At 50.8% G+C, this 19,920-nt stretch overlaps 5 protein-coding genes across 5 annotated transcripts; 1 reads left to right on the top strand and 4 right to left on the bottom strand.

The window, feature by feature from the left end:
* Nucleotides 1-540: 540 nt before the first annotated feature.
* VE01_05098 (uncharacterized protein) lies at nucleotides 541-2,050 on the bottom strand. The gene is made up of 2 exons (XM_018274564.2): nucleotides 1,193-2,050; nucleotides 541-1,124 (listed from the first exon to the last, which is right to left on the bottom strand). Exons 1-2 carry the CDS (start codon nucleotides 1,330-1,332, stop codon nucleotides 641-643), a joined length of 624 nt encoding a protein of 207 aa, XP_018131485.1. The 5' UTR covers nucleotides 1,333-2,050; the 3' UTR covers nucleotides 541-640.
* On the top strand, nucleotides 1,984-8,836 carry PKS13 (Type I Iterative Polyketide synthase (PKS)). The gene is made up of 3 exons (XM_059463667.1): nucleotides 1,984-2,309; nucleotides 2,379-8,497; nucleotides 8,558-8,836. The coding sequence occupies exons 1-3, from the start codon at nucleotides 2,023-2,025 to the stop codon at nucleotides 8,644-8,646; spliced, it is 6,495 nt and encodes a 2,164-aa protein (XP_059319790.1). The 5' UTR covers nucleotides 1,984-2,022; the 3' UTR covers nucleotides 8,647-8,836.
* Nucleotides 8,837-9,162: 326 nt separating this feature from the next.
* On the bottom strand, nucleotides 9,163-10,516 carry VE01_05096 (uncharacterized protein). Its single transcript, XM_018274562.2, has 2 exons — nucleotides 10,130-10,516; nucleotides 9,163-10,065 (listed from the first exon to the last, which is right to left on the bottom strand). The coding sequence occupies exons 1-2, from the start codon at nucleotides 10,390-10,392 to the stop codon at nucleotides 9,288-9,290; spliced, it is 1,041 nt and encodes a 346-aa protein (XP_018131493.1). The 5' UTR covers nucleotides 10,393-10,516; the 3' UTR covers nucleotides 9,163-9,287.
* Nucleotides 10,517-10,893: 377 nt separating this feature from the next.
* VE01_05095 (uncharacterized protein) lies at nucleotides 10,894-15,805 on the bottom strand. The gene is made up of 3 exons (XM_018274561.2): nucleotides 14,503-15,805; nucleotides 13,555-14,452; nucleotides 10,894-13,507 (listed from the first exon to the last, which is right to left on the bottom strand). The coding sequence occupies exons 1-3, from the start codon at nucleotides 15,282-15,284 to the stop codon at nucleotides 10,976-10,978; spliced, it is 4,212 nt and encodes a 1,403-aa protein (XP_018131490.1). The 5' UTR covers nucleotides 15,285-15,805; the 3' UTR covers nucleotides 10,894-10,975.
* Nucleotides 15,806-16,309: 504 nt separating this feature from the next.
* VE01_05094 (uncharacterized protein) lies at nucleotides 16,310-18,977 on the bottom strand. The gene is made up of 6 exons (XM_018274560.2): nucleotides 18,769-18,977; nucleotides 18,668-18,716; nucleotides 17,650-18,592; nucleotides 17,463-17,594; nucleotides 17,284-17,393; nucleotides 16,310-17,221 (listed from the first exon to the last, which is right to left on the bottom strand). Exons 1-6 carry the CDS (start codon nucleotides 18,878-18,880, stop codon nucleotides 16,390-16,392), a joined length of 2,178 nt encoding a protein of 725 aa, XP_018131491.1. The 5' UTR covers nucleotides 18,881-18,977; the 3' UTR covers nucleotides 16,310-16,389.
* Between the last annotated feature and the right edge of the window lie 943 nt (nucleotides 18,978-19,920).

The following is a 19,920-nucleotide window of genomic DNA, read 5'->3' as shown; positions in this document are numbered from 1 at the left end:
TACATAGCTTATACTACCTAGGTAGGAAGGTACAAACCTGACTGGAAGCCCATCACGCCATACACACATCAAGGCGGCGCTCGTTATGGAAAACATACCTCATTGTGTGGGGAAATGTTTCGCTCACAGGCCACTGGAATCCACTTCCTCTATGTCGAATATCTAGGTCACACAACCTAGTAGAGTACCTTGCGTCCAGATGAGGTATCACAAGTTACAACCTAGTAGAGGACAACGTGATAGACGACAGGACAGGATGTGCTGCAATGCAACAATGCAAGCAGCCCGTGCAAAATAGAACCAGAACAGTTCTGCTCCACTCCGCCTGCACCGGACCAACGGAAACAACCACCCGTAAGGCATACTTTGTTCAGCCGTGGAGAATGATGGCATTCGTTACATTACGAGGATTAAGGCCCCACGCATTACGCTGGGTGGATTACAGACATTCGGACCACAGCCATTCGGACTACAGCCATTCGGATTACATTACGAGGATTACAGCCGCACACATGCTATACTGTAGCAATACTTTTTTTTAGGAGGGGAATATCATTAATTGTGTGTATTTGACCGGCTTAGGTAACGTCAGCGTAAAAGCGAACGCCACCAGTCCCTACGGAATATTCCATCGAAGTCCCTACTCAGCTCCCTCTAGATATGCCCGATTTCGGTCCAGTAACTCCCGCACGCCTTCCTGGTCATCTTCGTGGGGAAGATTCGTCTGCGGTTTCAAGCCCCGATATCTCATCACCAGCGCCAAGTGGCGATAGCCCTTTGGGTAAGCCTGCACCTCCTCACTCATGGTGAGTGTGCTTGATCCTGATCCCGGGAAGGCCGTGACTATGCGATCGCGTACGTAAATTGATTCTAGGCTGAGCATTCGCCACTGGCCGGACTCCGATAGTTTCTCGAGGCGAGTCAAGAGACGCATGTAAGAAGCCAGCTCGTAGTCGACGCCATCTAGCGTTAGCAAACTGGTGATGACGCAAAAGGCCTCGCTGGTGGCTCGCTGACCGCGGACGTGGATCTCGACGGGATCAAACGACGAATGGAGGATGTTGACCTTGCCTTTGTGCATCTTGGCCGACTGCTGCAGAAAGTTTTCCACATCACCCTCATACCTGATACGAATTCAGTAGCAATTAGCTTTCACAAATGATAAGATCATATGACCAAGGACTGTACAAACCAGGCAACATTGATGTATGTCTTGGAGGCATCAGGGTGGAAGGCGGCACGGCACAAATCCCACTGAGCAGTATCCCGATGGTAACGCTCGCGTTTGAGAATGTGTTGAATTTCAGCAATATCTGCGGTGAGAGTCGTCATGGTAACGAAACTTGATTAGAGTAGAGCAATGGTGTGGTGGGCGATTGGGATAAAGATTTTGGGGAAAATAAAGTCGATGCGAGGCCGTTGATGATACGTAGCCACTGTCAGATAGTATTCAAATGTTGACAAAGTGGTCGGTTATCACTCGGACCATTGAGGCTGAATACTATCCCGGAGCAGCCACAGTGTGATTTGTTCCTTACCTTGACTAGCATTGCGCAAGCCCTGCATGAATTTTGAGGATAAGCCCGTGCCCTATTCCGTATTCCCGTTATTTTTGATTAAACCATGCTTATCGCTGCATGCTTATTTACGGGCGTGCTCTGCATGCTTATGATGTTGACGCTTATGGTGAGAATGCTCGTGGGCGGCTCCGGCATGGGCTCCACACAGCCTTGCAACAACAGCCTTGTCTCTTCAATTTGACTGGAGGGGCATTGTTGGACTCACTGAACTCGTCGGAGGGATTGATTACAGAGGCAAAAGTAATCGTCGTGGATACCTCATCGTATGGCTTCTAACCATAGGAACGAGGGCCTTGGCATGTTCCACGCTGCTTACCTCTCTTATCAACCCCTTCCATTATAACATACGAGTGGCTATATAATATAGACACAAGTATGCCTTTTATTGTAGTTGAATGCTCCAACAGCTTGGAGAAGCATAGCTTGGACCATCTTCTCCAATATGGCTTCCTCTAGCCACATCCTCCTCTTCGCCCATGAGCACACAGACTTGCTCAGGGCGGTACACGACTTGAGCGTGCGAGCCAGGAATCACCCGCAGCTCCAAACCCTACTGAACGAAGCGTCGACTGTTATACAAAGAGAGGCTACTGCCTTGTCCGGCGTCGACAGTGCTAGAATTGGCGGATTTGAGGATCTCGTAGAGCTCGCCGAGCGACATGTTGGCAGGCCCAGTGTGGTGGCTGAAATTGTCCTGTTGACAACCATTCAGATTGGCCAGCTCCTGATGCAAGTTTCCTAGAATCTAAGCTGAAGCAGCGGGAGTTAGCAGCGCAGTGTAAGCTAACAGTCCAATAGGTTTGCAGAGGATCACACTTCTATCTTATCAGACAAACGGATAGACAAATTGTCCTCCGTTGGATTCGGAATTGGATTGATTGCGGCAGCAGTTGCTTCGACAGCGACAACTACGAGCGAGGTTCTCACATTGGGCTTGGAGGGCGTTGCTGTTGCCTTCCGCCTAGCCGTTGCCTTGGAACGAACAAGCAGGGACATTGAAGTTTCCGAGGGAACATGGGCACGCATAGTCTCGGGTGTTGACGAGAAAGAGCTCGAGGAGCAACTGGAAAAGATCAATTCCACACTACGACCACTCAAACGCGCATATATCGGCCAAGTCTTGCCTGAGGGTATAGTCGTCGCCGGGCCGCCCTCAACCCTCGACATCCTTTCACTGAGCACTCAAGCCGTAACATCCTCCGCCTCGGCTCGATGCCTCATGTTCGGCTCCCATCTTCCACCAGTTGACGACGCCCAAATAGTGGGCACTTCTCCAGCGCTTAATACACTCACCGTGCAGAGGCCGCAATACTCGGCGCACTCTGTTGCCGACTCTCTCCCCGCCGAAACTTTTGGTGAAACATTGCGCCTCGCTGTGGCGGGCATTAGACACAAACCGGCTCGTGTCGAGGACGCATTCCGAGCAGTAGCCGCAGTGCTTCTAGGAAAGGACAACGAAGATGTCGTCCTCACAACAGTTGGCTCGACCTGGGATATATCCAAGGTGCGCACCATTTTGGAGCAACACGGCCAAAGCGTCTCAGCCGGCGAGTATGAGCCAACCCCCATGCCTTTTGGCAACGACATCGGTAGTGTTCCTCGACATGAAATCGCCGTTGTGGGAATGTCGGGACGCTTCCCTGAGAGCGACACGCTAGATGAGCTCTGGGAGCTGCTTGAGTCTGGAACGACGGCACACAAGGAGATTCCTTCCACGCGCTTCAACGTCGACGACTTTTACGACCCAACTCGTCGTACTCACAACGCCCTCCTTGCCCGCCATGGATGCTTCATCAAGACGCCAGGAGCCTTTGACCATCGGCTGTTTAACATATCGCCCAAAGAGGCTCTTCAGATGGACCCGGTCCAACGCATGCTTCTCATGACGACATATGAGGCCCTAGAGATGGCCGGTTACTCGCCCTCCGAGAACAAGAAAGACCCGCCCCGCATTGCCACTTACTTTGGCCAGACAGTTGATGACTGGAAGACGATCAATGAGCAGCAGGGCATCGACACGCACTTTCTGCCGGCTGTCAACCGCAGTTTCGCTCCGGGTCGCATTGGACACTACTTCCAATGGGCAGGCGGTTTTTACAGCATCGACACCGGCTGCTCCTCGAGCGCCACAGCTCTCTGTCTAGCACGCGAGGCCCTCGCCTCGGGTGAATGCGATGCTGCAGTGGTGGGTGGTGGCACGCTTCTCAACGCCCCCGAGTGGTTTGCTGGCTTGAGCCAGGGAGGATTCCTTTCGCCTACAGGTGCCTGCAAGACGTACTCAGATGCCGCAGATGGCTACTGTAGAGGCGAGGGCGTCGCTGTTATCGTGCTCAAGCGCATGGATGACGCTGTTAGATCCAAGGACAACATCCTTGCCGTTGTGGCTGGTGCATCCCGCAACTGCAATGCCGGCGCCGGATCCATCACGTATCCTGGCGAGGAAGCGCAAGCATCTCTATACCGCCGTGTGCTGCGCCAGGCCGCAGTGCGCCCAGAAGACGTCAGTGCCATCGAAATGCACGGCACAGGGACGCAAGCTGGTGACAAGGTCGAGATGCAGGCGTTACAGAGCGTCTTTGCGCCCCCTGGTGGGCCCCGTCGTGAACAGCCACTTATTGTTGGCGCCATCAAGGCTAACGTAGGCCACAGCGAGGCCGCAGCTGGCGTCGTCTCATTGATCAAGACGATCCTCATGATGCAACGCAACAGAATTCCCCCTCAGCCCGGCCAGCCATTTACCCTTAATCCGTACCTGAAGCCTATCCTTGGCACTGATATCCAACTTGCCAACGGCCAGGCCTGGACGCGCAATGGAACAACCCCTCGTTATATCCTAGTTAACAACTTCGATGCCGCCGGCGGCAACGCGAGCTTGTTGCTGCACGACGCGCCATCCTTCGCCGTGGAACCGCCTGCGTTGCAGCCCGATGTGCGATCGCACCATGTTGTTGTCACATCTGGCCGCACTGTAGCATCCCAAGAAGCCAACAAGAGCCGTCTCCTTGAGTATTTGACGCAGCACCCAGAGACGCCACTGGCCGACCTTGCCTACACAACGACGGCTCGTCGCATGCACCACGTAAACCGAGAAGCTTACGTAGCCCAGTCTACGGAGGATCTCCTGCGCCAGTTGCAGCCTTCAGCGGCTAAGGACGAGACCAAGCAGTCGGCATCATCAGTTGTCTTCGCCTTCACAGGCCAGGGTAGCCAGCATATGGGCATGGGCGGTATGCTATACCGCACATCACCCACATTCAAACGCCTTCTTGATTCATATCAGAACCTCTGCGACGCTCAGGGTCTAAACTGCCAGTTTATCGACGTGATCCGTGCGTCGGGACAAGATACCGTCTCGCAGACTGCCGAGCGCGATATGCAGGTTGCCACCGTCGCTCTCGAGATTGCCCTCTCCGAATACTGGGTGTCACTCGGCGTGCGCCCGACACTGCTCGTCGGACACAGCCTAGGTGAGTACGCAGCGCTCTGTGTTGCAGGAGTGCTGTCCGTGGGAGATGCACTCTCCATGGCGTGTGAGCGTGCGGAACTCATCTTCACTAAATGCGCACCAGCCGAGGCTGGTATGTTGGCCGTCGGACTTCCCCTGACCACCGTCCAATATCGCCTGCGTGATTTGGCTACCACAGCTGGATGCGAGGTAACTTGTGTCAATGCACCCTCGAGCACTGTCGTTGGTGGTCCCGTCGCCGCCATTGATGCATTGGAAGCCTATCTTAAGTCGGACGATGCAAGCGTCGCCATTGCTCGCCTGCGCGTCCAGTTCGCATTCCACACCCGCCAAATGGATCCTCTGCTGGATGAACTCGAATCGGCTGCCGAGCGTGTTACCTTTAAAGCACCCACTATTGCAGTGGCATCTACTTTACTTGGTCGTATTGTGAAGCCCGGCGAAGATGGGGTCTTTAACGCGCAATACCTGCGCAGACACACTCGCGAGCCAGTTGCTTTCCTTGACGCGGTACGTGCATGCGAGGAACAAGGGCTCATCCAAGAACAGTCATTTGTTGTTGAAATTGGGCCTCACCCAGTCTGCATCGGCCTGTTGTCCTCATCACTCCAGAAGGTGAGCCTTACAGGGTATCCCAGCCTGCGCCGCGGGCGCGACGACTGGGCGACCATCTCTCAGTCCGTTGCCGCCGCATATCGCGCACAGCTTCCTGTGTCTTGGACAGAATTCCACAAGGATCATCTCGATAACCTCCGCATGGTAACCGATCTTCCCACGTATGCATTCGACAACAAGGAGTTTTGGCATTCGTACAAGACAAGGGCGGTGCCTGACAATGCTTCTGGCGCAGTCTCGCGTGCCTCAACCTCAGGGGTATCTCGGTTGTCCTCTACATCGCTGCATACTGTCGAACAGTTCCGCAAGGAAGAGTCCCGGCTACTTGCGACATTTGGTGTAGACCTATCCGACCAAAACCTCGCCAAAGCTATCGGCGGCCATGTTGTCGACGGCGTGGCCATTTGCCCGGCGAGTATCTTCATGGACATGGCTTACACCGCGGCCGCATACCTTGACAGAGAGAGTCGCAATTCTGCAACGGGCTCATCCTTGTCAACATACGAGCTGGCAGACTTGAGCATGCTCTCTCCACTTGTACTCCGCGAGCACGACACCGTGCTGCCACAGGTCTATGTGGAGGGGGTCCTTGACCAATCAACAGATGTCGTCTCAGTTCGATTCCTATCCCGCAAAGAGGGGGTTGCTACCCCAGTCGAGTACGGGTCCTGCTTGATTCGTCTGAACCAGCCCGATACGCCCATCACCCAAGCATGGTCTCGAATGCAGCCGCTGATAAAGGCACGCGTACGCAGTCTCGATGAGTTGGTGCGCCCTAGACAAGTTCATGCGATGGACAAGACACTATTCTACAAGGTGTTCTCCGAAATCGTCGATTACTCGGCTCCTTTCCATGCTGTTGAGGAGGCTACCGTGGCCGCAGATTTCCAAGACGCCGTCATGACCCTCGATGTAGCCTCGAAGTCTGAGCTGGGCACCTTTACTTGCAACCCGTTTGCCATTGATGCCCTTGTTCATATTGCTGGTTTCCTGCTCAATGCTGACGTGCATAAGCCCAAGAATGAGGTCCACATCGCTAATCACATTGGATCATTGCGCGTTCTGGGTGATCTTTCATCGAACGGGCCATTCCGTGCCTACACCACCGTTCGTGAGCAAGATGCCAAAACCGGTACAAGCTTGTGCGATGTGTATCTCACCAATGCCCAGAACAAGCTTGTGGCGCTCTGCACAGACATTTGCTTCAAGAAACTCGAACGAGACTTCTTCGCAATGCTGACGGGCTCAGCTCGCACATTCCCCAAGAAGCCGCGCACACCGCAGGCCATCCCAAGGCGTGAGTGGCAGGCGGCGACGGGTGCAACTAGCTCAGACACCAGCCCTTCAGCCACACCCACATCTGAGTTTTCGTCATCGTCGCGGAACAGCATGTCAGACGTGGTGGATCTTGCTGCAGACCTGCTTGCCATCGTTGCAGAGCAGTGTGGCATGAGTGTGGCCGAATTGGACAAGACAAAGGGTACTGCATTCACAGAGTTGGGTGTCGATTCGCAGATGAGCATCAGCATTCTGGGTGACTTCCAGAGAGCCACGGCCGTCGAGCTGCCAGCTGCCTTCTTCACAAATTTCCCAACGCCAGCCGACGTACGTAAGGAGTTGGGCAGTGAGCAGGTGGAAGAGGTAAGAAAACCAGAGAAGAAGGTCAGAACCGCATCCCAGCCTCCGCCAAAACGCAAGAGCAGCGAGAAGCGCAGCCCAGCACCTCTGGGCCCTAGCACTCATCTGCTAAGTCTTGTTGCCGATGCGCTAGGCCTTGAGGCTAGCGATATCACACCTTCGACTACCTTCGAATCTATGGGCATGGATTCAATGTTGAGCATCAGGATCACATCGACATTCCAGGAGGATACCGGAATTGAGTTGGCAGCTGCTTTCTTCTCGGACTATCCGACAGTGGCGGCCGCACGTAAGGAATTGGATGGATCGATGGACGCGACACCGCAGGAGGAACCATCGACGAGTTCGTCTTCGCATCTTCCCGCCGTTTCTGCGGCCAAGACAGTGAACTCCGCCGAGTCCGCACGCCAGGACAAGCTTGACAATGCCGTCTCTCGGGCAGTCCTGATCCAGGGACAGTCGCGCTCCAAAGATGCTCCGTTGTTCATGACCACTGACGGTTCAGGAACGGTTGAGTCTTATATCCATCTGAGCGCACTTCCTGAGGGCCGCCGCATCTATGCGCTTGAGTCGCCGTTCTTGGCGAGCCCAGAGACGTTCGACCTGTCGATTCAGGAAATGGCTACCATCTTCATCCGAACTATCCGCAGGATCCAACCTCAAGGGCCATACCTGATTGGCGGCTGGTCAGCGGGGTCCATGTATGCCTATGAGGTTGCCCATCGCCTCACCATGCAGGGCGAATCCATCCTGGCGCTTGTCATCCTTGACATGCGCGCCCCTTCCCTCATCCCGACCAGCATCGTCACTACGGACTTTGTCGATAAGCTCGGCACGTTTGAGGGCATCAACCGCGCCCGCGATCTCCCCGAAGATCTGTCTGTCAAGGAGAGGGCTCATCTAATGGCCACATGCCGCGCCTTATCCCGTTACGACGCGCCAAAATTTCCCAAGGATCGCCAGCCGCGCCAAGTTTCTGTCGTCTGGGCGAAGCTCGGGCTAGACAACCGCCCAGATGCGCCCGTCGCTGCCATGTGTCGCCCCGGTGTCGAAATCGGCAAGAAACTAAATGAAATGGTGCTACCAGAGTTTGAGGTTTACTTCAATTCGTGGTTCTATGGTCGGCGCCAAACATTCGGTACGAATGGATGGGAGGACCTTCTTGGGGATCACATTTCCGTGCATGTTGTTGATGGAGGTTAGTATATCCCCAGCTATACCATAGAGAGAGCGCAGCCGCTAACATGATTTTGTACAGATCATTTCTCTATGATGTGTCCGCCATTTGCCGCAGCCGTTGGGACGGTCGTGTGTGATACAGTGGCGCAGGCGGTGGCTGAATATTGAATAGACGCGTAAATGAGCACCTCTGATTTTGGATGAGTGATGCGAAGCCTGGAGCTTAGAATTTGAAGATTAGAAATTGTCTTTTTTGTTATTTATTACATGTTACTGGTTTTCTTTGTTATCCTATTTGTTATCTTATTATCTCATATATATTTTGGAATTTTTAGAAGAATCTTATATACTATTATTGAATGCTTGGCTAAAATGATACGAACATTAGTCTTTGACAGTCGAAATGCTTCAAATTAAATTCCGCATACTTGGACCACAACCAAGACGAAGTACATGGTGGGGTGCTTGGTCTGTAATTGTAGGGAGTGAATATGCCACTGATTTGTGGTCTCTGTTTCTCCACTGCGCTAAGTGGTGGCATGACTGGTCGCACCTCCTCCACAGTGTTCTTAAGCTTTAGCACAACGTAGTCACCTATTGAAATGACGGCAGCATAATGGTTTGCTCTATAGCTTGCCCCAGGCGCCACATAATGGGGTATTATAGGGTATTATGGTTCATAACGGGGAATATTCAGGGTAAATCATTATTTTTGTATGGTAACAATGAACAAGATGGTTTAATCATCGACCTTACCCTATTTACTAACACATATATCTAGCTACTGTGAATGCAAAGTATTTCATCTTTTAAAGCTCTACTACTAGCTTCGTCGCACTTACGCCAGCCTTGCACTTCTTCAAAGCTTCGTTGATGTGCTCTAGGCCCTTGCCAACAACGGTAGGTGGAGGAAGACACTGGAGCTTTCCAGCCTTCAGGGCGGGCGTAACGTATTCTTCCCAAACGGGCGTAGCGATGTCATTGACGGCGAAGATCATTCCGCCTGTTACGTTGGCGGGCAGATCTGGAGGGGGAGGGTGTACAGAGGCGAGATGGCCACCACCCAGTTTAGCAAAGATGGCGAGGTCGTGGGCGTACGTCTCGGGCGTGGCGACGACATCAAAGATGCCAATAAACTCCGATGTCCCCACCGCTTCAATGACCTTTTCGACGACCAACGGATCCTTGTGGTCAAAGACTTGAGTTGCCCCGCAGCGCTTGCTGAAATCGAAGTTATGTTTGCCGGCAACGGAAATGACTTTGATGCCAGTGGCGGTGGCTATCTGAGTAGTCATGGAGCCAACGGCTGATGAGCCCCCGTATATGACGAGAGTCTTGCCCGAGGCAGGCACATCCTCCAGCGAGGGGTAAGGCAGGGCGAGCGCTGGTGTAGCGACGCCTGGCATGGCGACCCCAGGCACTTTGAGGGAGAGCGCGCAAACAGCAGCCTCTAAGGCAAACGGCACCACAACACCGTCGGTGAAGGAGATCGTATCCGGAAGGATGGCGGCTTTGTTAGCAGGGATGACTGTGTACAGAGCATAGGCACCATCTTGAGGGCGACCGCTAACAAGATTGATGGCATGCCTATTACAAAGAGTGTCAGCCGTGGAGGTTCTTGTTAATGATGGAGAATAATTTATGAACCTACCCGATGACACGGTCTCCCTTCTTAAATGACTGGACACCCTCTCCCGCCTCATATACCTCACCGGCCACATCACAACCAAAAACAGAAGGCCATTGCTGGACAAAGACGCCGTGGTCTTGCATATGACAATCGAGCGGGTTGATGGCGACTGCAGCGTTCTTCACGACAAGCTCACCGGGCCCTGCGGTGGGCAACGGGGCATCGCTCACCTCGAGAGGGGTACCAGCCTTGGTGAGCCATGCGGCTTGATTTGTAGGTGCCATTATTTTCCCTTTTTTAGTTTGTGGGTGAAATGGGTGTTGGGTCTTATGGATGGCGATTCTGTTAGTTAAGAAGCGTGATTTAACTTCAATCGAGCTTCAAGCCACGACCTAAACTTTATAATTTAGTAGCCGTCCAAGCATGGGTAGCTCGGCGTCGATCCTCGGACTAAATCTGATTATCAGATTGCCTGCTTATTGTGCATATGCCAGATCAGGGGGTAACCAACTCGCGGTCAGCTGCGCTTAATCAGGCTTTGTAACAGCTCGGAATTACTTCCATCCCACGGAGTTCCTGGGGCCTTGTTAGCAATCATTAGTAATTAACACGCGCAGCCGCAAGATTCTATGTAGTTCTCCGATATTCTGCGTGATCTGCTCATATTCGGGTTTTGCACATTGGAGGCAGTCCTGGGTCATGCCAATTGAAGACGCTTCATTTCTATTGCGAAGCTAAAGAGAACACCAAAGGGCGAATGAAGCACTAGATCTGATAATTTTTATCGCAAGCAGAATCTTATCTATATCGTCTATCTACATAAATACCCAATCTATAACTATATATTTATTTTTGAACTACGTATTTCTACTCAGCCGTCTTAGATGTCTTAGTTCGAAGCTTCATTAGCGCATAAACCAGCCCGTAGGAGCTAAACACCATTAGGACTACAATTCCCGCATTCCTCCATCCGTACGAGTATTCCTCTAGATACAAGGTCTTGAGATAGTCGGAAGCATTTTCAAAGGAGCAAACTTTGCACCCAGACGTTGCATCCGGGTTGACGAGGTGGCCAGGTGCATGAGCGAGATAGCTGGTCGTATACTCTCCACAGGTCTGCCCATCGGGAGGGTTAAATACTGCGAATTCACCCTCGGTGCACTGTACATTGATTCCCCAGAGGTTGAATACCAATAAACTGCCCATGAGGTAGTTAAATGGGTTAAGATAGTAGATCCAATAGCGCCAGAATTCCTGGATTTGATGATACGGAACCAAGACACCACAGAAGGAAACCAAAGCGCCAATCAACATCGGGTTCGTCAGTGCCGCAAATACGGCATTAGGGGCGTAGGCGGCGATGAACTGGCCCATTCCCGTATACAAAAACTCGTACATAAGCATGACAAAAAATGTTGCCCCAGCCCGTGAAGTTGTCGCCGGAAATCCAACAGTGTAGTACCAGCACAGGAAGTATATTATAGCGCAGAAGATCAAATATGGAATCTCCGACACAATAAGTCCGGTAACGAATGCGACCCAGGAGTACATCTTAGCCTTCTTCTCGCGTGTTTCGTAGATATCACGGCGGTGGATGAAAAGGGGCTGAAGCTGAGCTAGTACACCTGGTGCCACAAAGATGAAGTTGAAAATCGCAAAGAGCTTCAGCTGCAACTCGCTAGCAGACTCTCCAACTTTCCAAAATGAGAAGCCGTTGAGGAGAGCGCAGATGATGTGTAGCATAACCTTGTTATTGACGTATTCGGTGTTGCGAAACAGGGAAACATTCATACGCTCCGTCACAAGCTTTGTTTGCTCCCAAAGTGGCAACGCAAACTCACGTCCATCTGCGGTGTCTTCTGAGGGCGGTTTGGCTGAAGCGTGCTTAATAATTTGGTCTAGCTCCAGGTTCATAGCCTTGTATTCAGGTGAGGATAGCCAAACGGCATTCCAGTCTTTACCGGCGGATAGAGTGCCCGAAACGACGTCTATAATGTGCTCAGCCGGATTAGCATTAACGGGGCATGGAGCATCGTATTGACCAAAATATTCTCTAACGGTGTTGGCCATCTCGCCGATATCTCCAAAGTATACCATCTTGCCTCCCTTGGTAAGCAGTAGTAGTTTGTCGAACTGGGCGAATAGCTGAGCTGACGGCTGATGGATCGTCACGAGCACGGCCTGACCCACGGCGGCTAGCTTCCGAAGAAAGCGAACAGTATGGAAGGCGGACTGGCCGTCTAGTCCCGAGGTCGGCTCGTCAAGAAAGAGAATTCCAGGCTTAGAAACCAGCTCAATACCAATAGTAACGCGTTTGCGTTGTTCAATGCTTAACCCAGTGCCTTCTTGTCCAATAAGCGTATTAGAAAGATCATGTAGCTCAAGAAGATCTATAATCGTCTCGACGTAAGCTAGTTTCTCTTCACGTGGCGTCTCGCGGCTTTGCCGGAGGAGGGCTGAAAACTCGAGCGCCTCACGGACAGTGGCGTAGGGCTCATGAACGTCAAGCTGTTCGCAGTATCCCACTGACCGCTGAAAGGATATGGGAAGCGGCTGACCATCAACCATGATTGAGCCGCGAATGGTTCCTTCAGTCTTGCGGTGGGCGAGCACGTCGAGAAGAGTCGACTTTCCCGCGCCAGAGGATCCCATAAGGGCAGTTAAGTTGCCGGGTTTAACGTAGCCTTGCACATTGTCTAGTAGAATACGGTCACCAGATCGAGTTTTAACTGTGTATGATAGGTCCCTCCAGGTGAATATCGATGAGTTGCGAATGAGATTTGCTTGTCGCTGTCCTTCCTCTGATCCAAGAGTAGCTTCGGCATCGCTTCCCGATGGCATCGTCACCTTTTCATCGACCTGCCCCTCTTCGTCGATCTGGCGTTGAGTTGTCACAGTTTGAGCGCGCTCCCTGGGAATGACCAAGCGCGGCCCATTCTCAGTCGAAGATGCCCATTTCGAGGTCGACCAAATAGTTAACGCAACGAACAGTGCCCACCACGCCCAAACAATTCCAAAGTTTCTCCAGATGTGAGCGTGGCTGTAGGATAATGAAGCAAGATAATTATCACCATTAACAAATGCCTGTCCTGATATAGCACCACTAACACCAGCGCAAGCCTGGTGGCTCAAATCGGAGAATCCAGGGCCGCTAGGAACCAGATTATTTCCCACGCAAGGAATAATCTTGTTGTGAAACTCATTAGATAATATTGCGTCAAATCCATAGGCCATTGGATTAATCCAAAAGAGCCAGACAAACCATGGATGCATGGCTGGTTTAGGAATCATATAGCCCAAATACATCATGCAGGCGACAATTATGAAACCAGAAGCCTTAGACGCCTCATCAAAGGTACCAAATGAAGCACCAATTCCTCTGAAAAAGGCTGTCATGCACTTGTTTATTGTCAGCATCTCAGAGTTGAAAGACTAGCTAGACTCACCATAGTTGTTGCCACAACAACAGCCCAAAACGTGAAGAATGCGCCAGCCGACATGGTTAACCCAACCATGAAGTATATTACCAAGCAAAAAACCGAAACCTGGAACAGGACGACTGGGATATCGGTTGCGATTTGGGCGATACAAAGCGCCGCAGGGTGGAAGAACGCAAACGACTTATGCTTGAGTATGACGGGCCTTCCAGTAAAGGAGTCGGTAACCTCGGACATGGACATGAGCGCGTTGAAAAATATGGCGAAGAAGCATGCACCAGACTTCATAAACAGGCCGGCTGATGTGTCTGGCGCGTTGTAGAATAGCGAACCTGCCATGAGTGCCTGGACCACTGTCGATATCTGCTTGATAAAAAATGTCGCCTTGTCACCCCAGAGAATTTGATACTGACGGTGTACACAGGTAATGACCTGGTCTGAAAACCCGACCATCATAGGGCTGCTAGCGGGTAGCCTCTTGTCCTTTGCCATAGCTACCCCTTTGCAAAATTGGTTCGTATTGGCTATGGCATCATCCGTCAACGGGTAATCGCATTCTGTCCTCGTTTGCTGGTAGATGAGAGAACCCTTATATGCCTCTCGAACAGCGTCCGAGGTTCGAGGAAAGCTACGCTCCTGGCCCTTTTGAATCTTTCTCTCTGTAGACACAGTAATGCCCGTCAAGTAATCGGCAACGTTGGCACCATGATCACAGATGAAGCCAAGCCTTTCCATGAAAGGCTGAGCACTCACCATAGGACCATAGTATATCTGCTTACCTTCGTCCAAGACAAGGACTTTATCAAACAGGTTGTAGATACCATTGCCGGCCTGGTATAACGTGAAAATAGAACTGAGGCCAAGGATGTCCGTCATAGCCCTAATTGCCTTAACATACTCCAAAGCACTGAATAAACTATTAGCAGGAATGTACTATACACACCTTGTGTTACTCACTTGCTAGCATCGAGACCTCTAGTGGCGTTGTCCCAACAAAAGATGCTTCCTCTAGATGCCAAACACTCAACAATGGACACCCGTTTCCTCTCACCGCCCGAAACTCCACGAATGTAGGCATCTCCCAATTTCGTGTCCACGGTATGCTCAATGCCCATGGATTCTAACAGAAAATCTCGCATTTCTGTACGGTGCTCCTCTCGACTTGCCACCCCATCAGGCAGGTTGAAGGGCTTCTTTAGTCGAGTCGCAAAGTCCATCGTTTGCTTCACAGTCAGCGACGGGAAAAAGATTTCCTCCTCCCCGTTTACGACAATCTGGCCAGCATAACGTTTCGCGTCTTCAGCCTTGATGGTGCCGTAGTGCACATCTCCAGAGATCTTTCCATATCCGTTTCGCTGGTTGGCTAGAATGTTGAGCAGAGTCGTACAGCCCGATCCGGGCCGGCCCAGGACAAGCAACATTTCTCCGGGCTTTACGCAGCCATGGCTGTTATCGAGAATGGTCTTTAGCGTAGCTCCATGTCGTGACTCCTTGATTAGTTTTGGGATGTTCAACTGGGATATGACATTTTCATGGATGGCGGCATGAGGACTGGAGACCTCAACTGTGAGATCCTTCCATGTTATGCCGAGATGTCGTCCTGGAAAGCCAGATGCTTTGTCTCGCTCCTGGAACGCGGCGAATTTGGACTTCAGTGCCCATTCTTGCTGACTATTGTCTTGTTCAGTCTTGTTCGACTTGTCGGTGCCGTTACCCGTATCATTCAAGATCATCGCCATCGTGATGGCGATAATACAGAGCAACCCTTGCTTTAGGTAGGCGCAGGCGTAGGCGTATAGTGAAAAGGGGGAGCGGAAGGCATGTTGCTTCTACTCTATGACATTCCAGACTAGAGAGACACGAGACATTGTCAAAGGATCGCATAGCATCACCGTACATTGTGACTTGGATGGGGTTGGTTCCGGGGTTTGAGATGATTACGCTTAGACATTGGTGGCGGTCACAGAAAGCAAGGGCGGTTGGATTAGCTGAAGCGGCTCTCGGTCTTGTTGGTCAGCATGCTGAATTGCTGACAGGGACTGAAATGCCATTTCAAATCCGCATAGAATCTGTTTCAATCACCCGAGAATCTCAGCCATGTCAGACTGCCGTGCCTGGTGCCTTACAAAGGGTCGTACTGAGTATGGACAGCATGTTTAACAATGGATTATCTCCAAACCTCTTAACTCCGAGCACAAACACCTACACCAACAACAGCCATAATCCGATAGCCGACATCGATCTTAGGCCCGTATAAGCATGCATCGGGGGCGTTTACTACTCTAGTTCAAAAATGGTAGTTTTTGTGGTGGTGACAAAGCCCCTATTGGGGTTTGGGTGGAATTTATCCCGATACCCCGTGGATAGGTGGGTCCCAGCCATTGGAGCACGATGATGCTTTAGTTGAGAGAGTGGTTATAATTCCGACTTGTGGAAATTGAAAGGAGAAACTCGTGGGATCAATGCCGATGCGATACGATAATTGAATGCGATTAATTAATCTGTTTCGGCCGTTTGAGGCAACGAGTCATACCTCTGTAAGTTTCCGAATTGCGGCTATACCGATTGCTTTTCCCATTCCGCCTCGTCTAAAATATATACTTTCCATTAGCCACACATCGCATCGCAACAGACCCGTGGGCAGTTTCACAGCAACAATTGTGTCCTCGTTCTTATCGTTTTTGATCACTAGCGGAACGGTCGCCCAGATGGCGCCATCATCAATGCGTTCGACAGTCAAGTCGATCTCAATTTAAACCCAGGATATTTACGTCTAAACTTACTTGGGATATCATTATAGAATTAAGTAAAGCATTCTCTTTTACATTCGAAGTGTACTAACCGCTATTGCATGTTCAAAACCTCCGATATGAAACTCCCGCCAGACAACAAGCTTCCTTCTCGTTGCTTTCTAAGCTTTGATAGCCAACCAATCACCTGCATCTGGATTGCCAACCTACCCTGGGCCGCTCCATTATTGTTGTAGAATGCATGCAGTTCTGAATCTCGTTGTGGTTGGCCATCCTCCCCCATGTCGGGGACGTTTCCTTGATAACGGTTTCGAAAAAAGTGCAGAACGACAAACAATTTAGCCAGGAGCCAGAAGTTCAATGGATGAGTGAAGGCGCCGTGTCTCTCGTCGTAGATGTCACGCCTTAGACGAGCATTCCAATTCCTCAGCCAGGCATCGAGAGCATCGTCAACGCGTCTGATAGAGGCGGACCCGTATTTACCGACAATCTTACTGGCAATATTTGCAATGTCGTAATTGAGGAGGTCGCGATTCAGTAAGTCTGAGAAATTCACATCTGTTGATTGGGTTGACGAGGTGGCGTCGTCCAGTGGCACATTATTCTCATCATCCAAGCTCTCCTCCATTGCGCGGAACAGTACGTTGTGAAGCGCTACTATGATTTCAAGCATCCCACAATCTGATGCATCGAAAAGATGATTGCCCTGTAGAGAGGAGGCCGATCGAAGCCTTTTGACAGCCGTTGCTACCTTAATAGGAGGAGGTGCGATTCGTAGCTTCTCTAGGCATTCATTCGCAGTGGGGGCTACCCAGCAATCATTATAACATGGTGTGTCGACGTAGAACGTGAATGGTGATATGTGTGATGAGCTTCGTGTAAACATATTGGCTCCAATGTCGTCGACAAAAATGTGATGCGCAAGTCTACCAGATCGCTCAATGTTAGTTGTGCAGAACATATACGTCAGTTCATATATCCTGCTAACCTTTTTCGCATCTCTAATTGACTCCATTGAAACCAATCAAAGGAGCTCTCTTTCAAATCCCAGTGACTTGGGGTGTCGCTGGCGTAGAAAAGACCTGCACGTTCGGCCATCTACACTCAGGAACAACCATGATTAGTCCGGCCAATTTCAAAGAAAAATAACGTTGATATTAGACGTACCGAGATGGTGCGAGCTCTATACATTGTGGCGAAATAATAGGCTTGGGGGTTCTGGGTTAAAATGAGGAGCTGACACAATAGAGCAGTGGCCTGTATTGATGCTAATGGGGGCGCGTTCATTGCTCTTTCGTGCTAAAATAAACCTGTCAGCGTCTATGTTCCGAAACAGCCACCGAGACGCGCTTACCGACGAGCACTCTAATACAAGCAGCATATGTATTGCCCCCTGTACAACAATCGCTGGAGGAATGATGTTGCTGGAATAGCAAGCGCCCACTAGCATCATGGCTGCAAGTAAGTCAGGTGGCGTCTTAGTGAGTTCAAATGTTGGCAAATGAAGAATGGGGTGGATGGATTGGAAGCATTTCCCGTAGAGCTGGACACAATCGACCAGCCGATCTCGAGTTATGTACTTGGATAGAATGGTATGGTCAATACCCGTCTGAAACGCCCCTATGTAGTTCTGTATCTCAACACACTTGGCTTCGACACTGTCGATTTGCCGCAGTTGAAGCCCTTCAGTGAAATTCCATGCAGCCTCTTTCGGAACTGAGCTTATTTCGGTAAAATCTGACGAAGCCGTCGCGGCATTGTTTGCCGAGACCATATTTTCCGGCCAGTCTAAATTCGTTAATAATGAGTCCCAGTCTAGGTCTAGGAAAGCATCATTCATGCCGGCTGAGCTGTAGCCTGAAAGGGGGGTCGCATTTGTGTGATCGAAGGGTGTATTAAAATCAAACCCGGTGAATTCCAGCACACCACTTTGTTCCGCAGCAGATATAGTATTGCCAGGCGGCGTTGGTAGAATGCTGGCGGCAGATTCTGCATTCATGTTTTGAGGCTGATGAGGGTGTGGCTCGGGTGCCTGTTGTGCCTGTTCCACGACAGGATTTGCCGCTGGGATACGGAAGACTTTGTATGGATCCGAGTATCCTTTCCTTGTGTACTCACACCTCAATGACTTCTTTTTGCATCCTGAGCAAGGATTTTGAGAGTCGCATTTCAGTCTAGAGGCGGCACACTCATTGCACGCCGTTTTAGACCGAGACGGCCTTCTTGACGTGGAACCCGAGCTCTCAAGTGTATCCCGGGCCATCTGGCACTTTCGAATATGTCGCAACAGTACGTCGCTTAAATGCGAGGACGATTAGATCATCTTTGCTCTCTTTTGTTGTAGCCTGAGTTCGAAGATCCCATGGACATACCTTCGAGACATGGTGCTGCCGCATGGGCAATGGTACTTCTTCTTGTCCTCTGTAGTTCATGTCAGCCGCATCCGCATGTGAACGATAGCAATGGCAATTACGGTGCGAAGACTGCCGCTTCGATTGGGATTCACTTGCGAAGGAATCATCCCATGAAAAATTGCCATTTGGCTCGAGCCCGGCCGCGACGTTGGGGTTGTGTTGTTCCGACATGACGGAGTATTTACACTCTTCCCAGTCCAGCTCTCACTCCGAAATGATTGACCTGTCAAAATAAGCACTCGCGGCTGGGGATCCGTCCCGATCAGCTGAAACGCCGCTAAGAACTTGGCAAGGCGATAACCTACGGTCCGAGTTGAACGCTGGGTAGTGTAGCTTATATACTGGGTGCCCATTGCAAAACTCTAATATCAGATAACGAAGGTGGTTTATCAGGACCCTGGTACCTGGAGATATCGTCACCGGCACACAGAACACGTTTTGTGACCCTGCTACTAAACTTTCAACTTTCAACTTTTCAACAGTACAAACCTAAGAAGTATATTATCACCTAAAACACTTTTTGGTGATCTTGCTAACTTTCAACTTCTGCACGCGTTATTTTTATATTTTACTTACTACGGAGTATGTTCGTACAATCTAAGAAGCAGGCATATCATCGGTCATCTAAACACTTTTCGTGGCCCTGCAAACTTTCAACTCCCACACGCGTTACTTTCATAATTTACTTACTGTGTCATACAAATACAAGAAGCATGAATATTTTACCTAACATACTGAAGCTATTCGGTTATCCACAAAAAAAAAAATAGAGCCCCCCTCTTGGCATTGTCTTTGCACTACGATTTCTACAACTTTGATGATGATGGGCGTCAGCTGACTAGCAATGATGTGGCTGGAACCTTAGCACTTTCCGAACTTGTGGCTCGCACATGGCGAATCAAGGAAAATACTGCAATAGCACGGTACCTGAAAAATATCAGTTACGTAAGCTCAAACTCAACACACCCTCGTAGAGTACCCGCTCATCAGGATCGTCCCCTTCCCCAACCCCCCCCAACCCTCCACGACTCTCCGCAACTCTCTCCCCTCCTCTCCCCAACTTCTCCAGAGGCGGCTACGGCGGTCGAACACGGCGAAGGCGGCGGAGACGGCTTTTAGACCAGCCACTAGCGGGATAGTTAGCTTGATTCCCTGCAACAATCCATACCCCTTTTCGGAAGTAGCGGCAAGGTACGTCTCGGTGCGATACC

This window comes from Pseudogymnoascus verrucosus, assembly GCF_001662655.1.
Source record: "Pseudogymnoascus verrucosus strain UAMH 10579 unplaced genomic scaffold scaffold_15, whole genome shotgun sequence".
Taxonomy (NCBI): Eukaryota; Fungi; Ascomycota; class Leotiomycetes; order Thelebolales; family Thelebolaceae; genus Pseudogymnoascus; species Pseudogymnoascus verrucosus.
The sequence above is the reverse complement of the archived record's forward strand: the minus strand, read 5'-3'. Positions and strand labels throughout refer to the sequence as shown.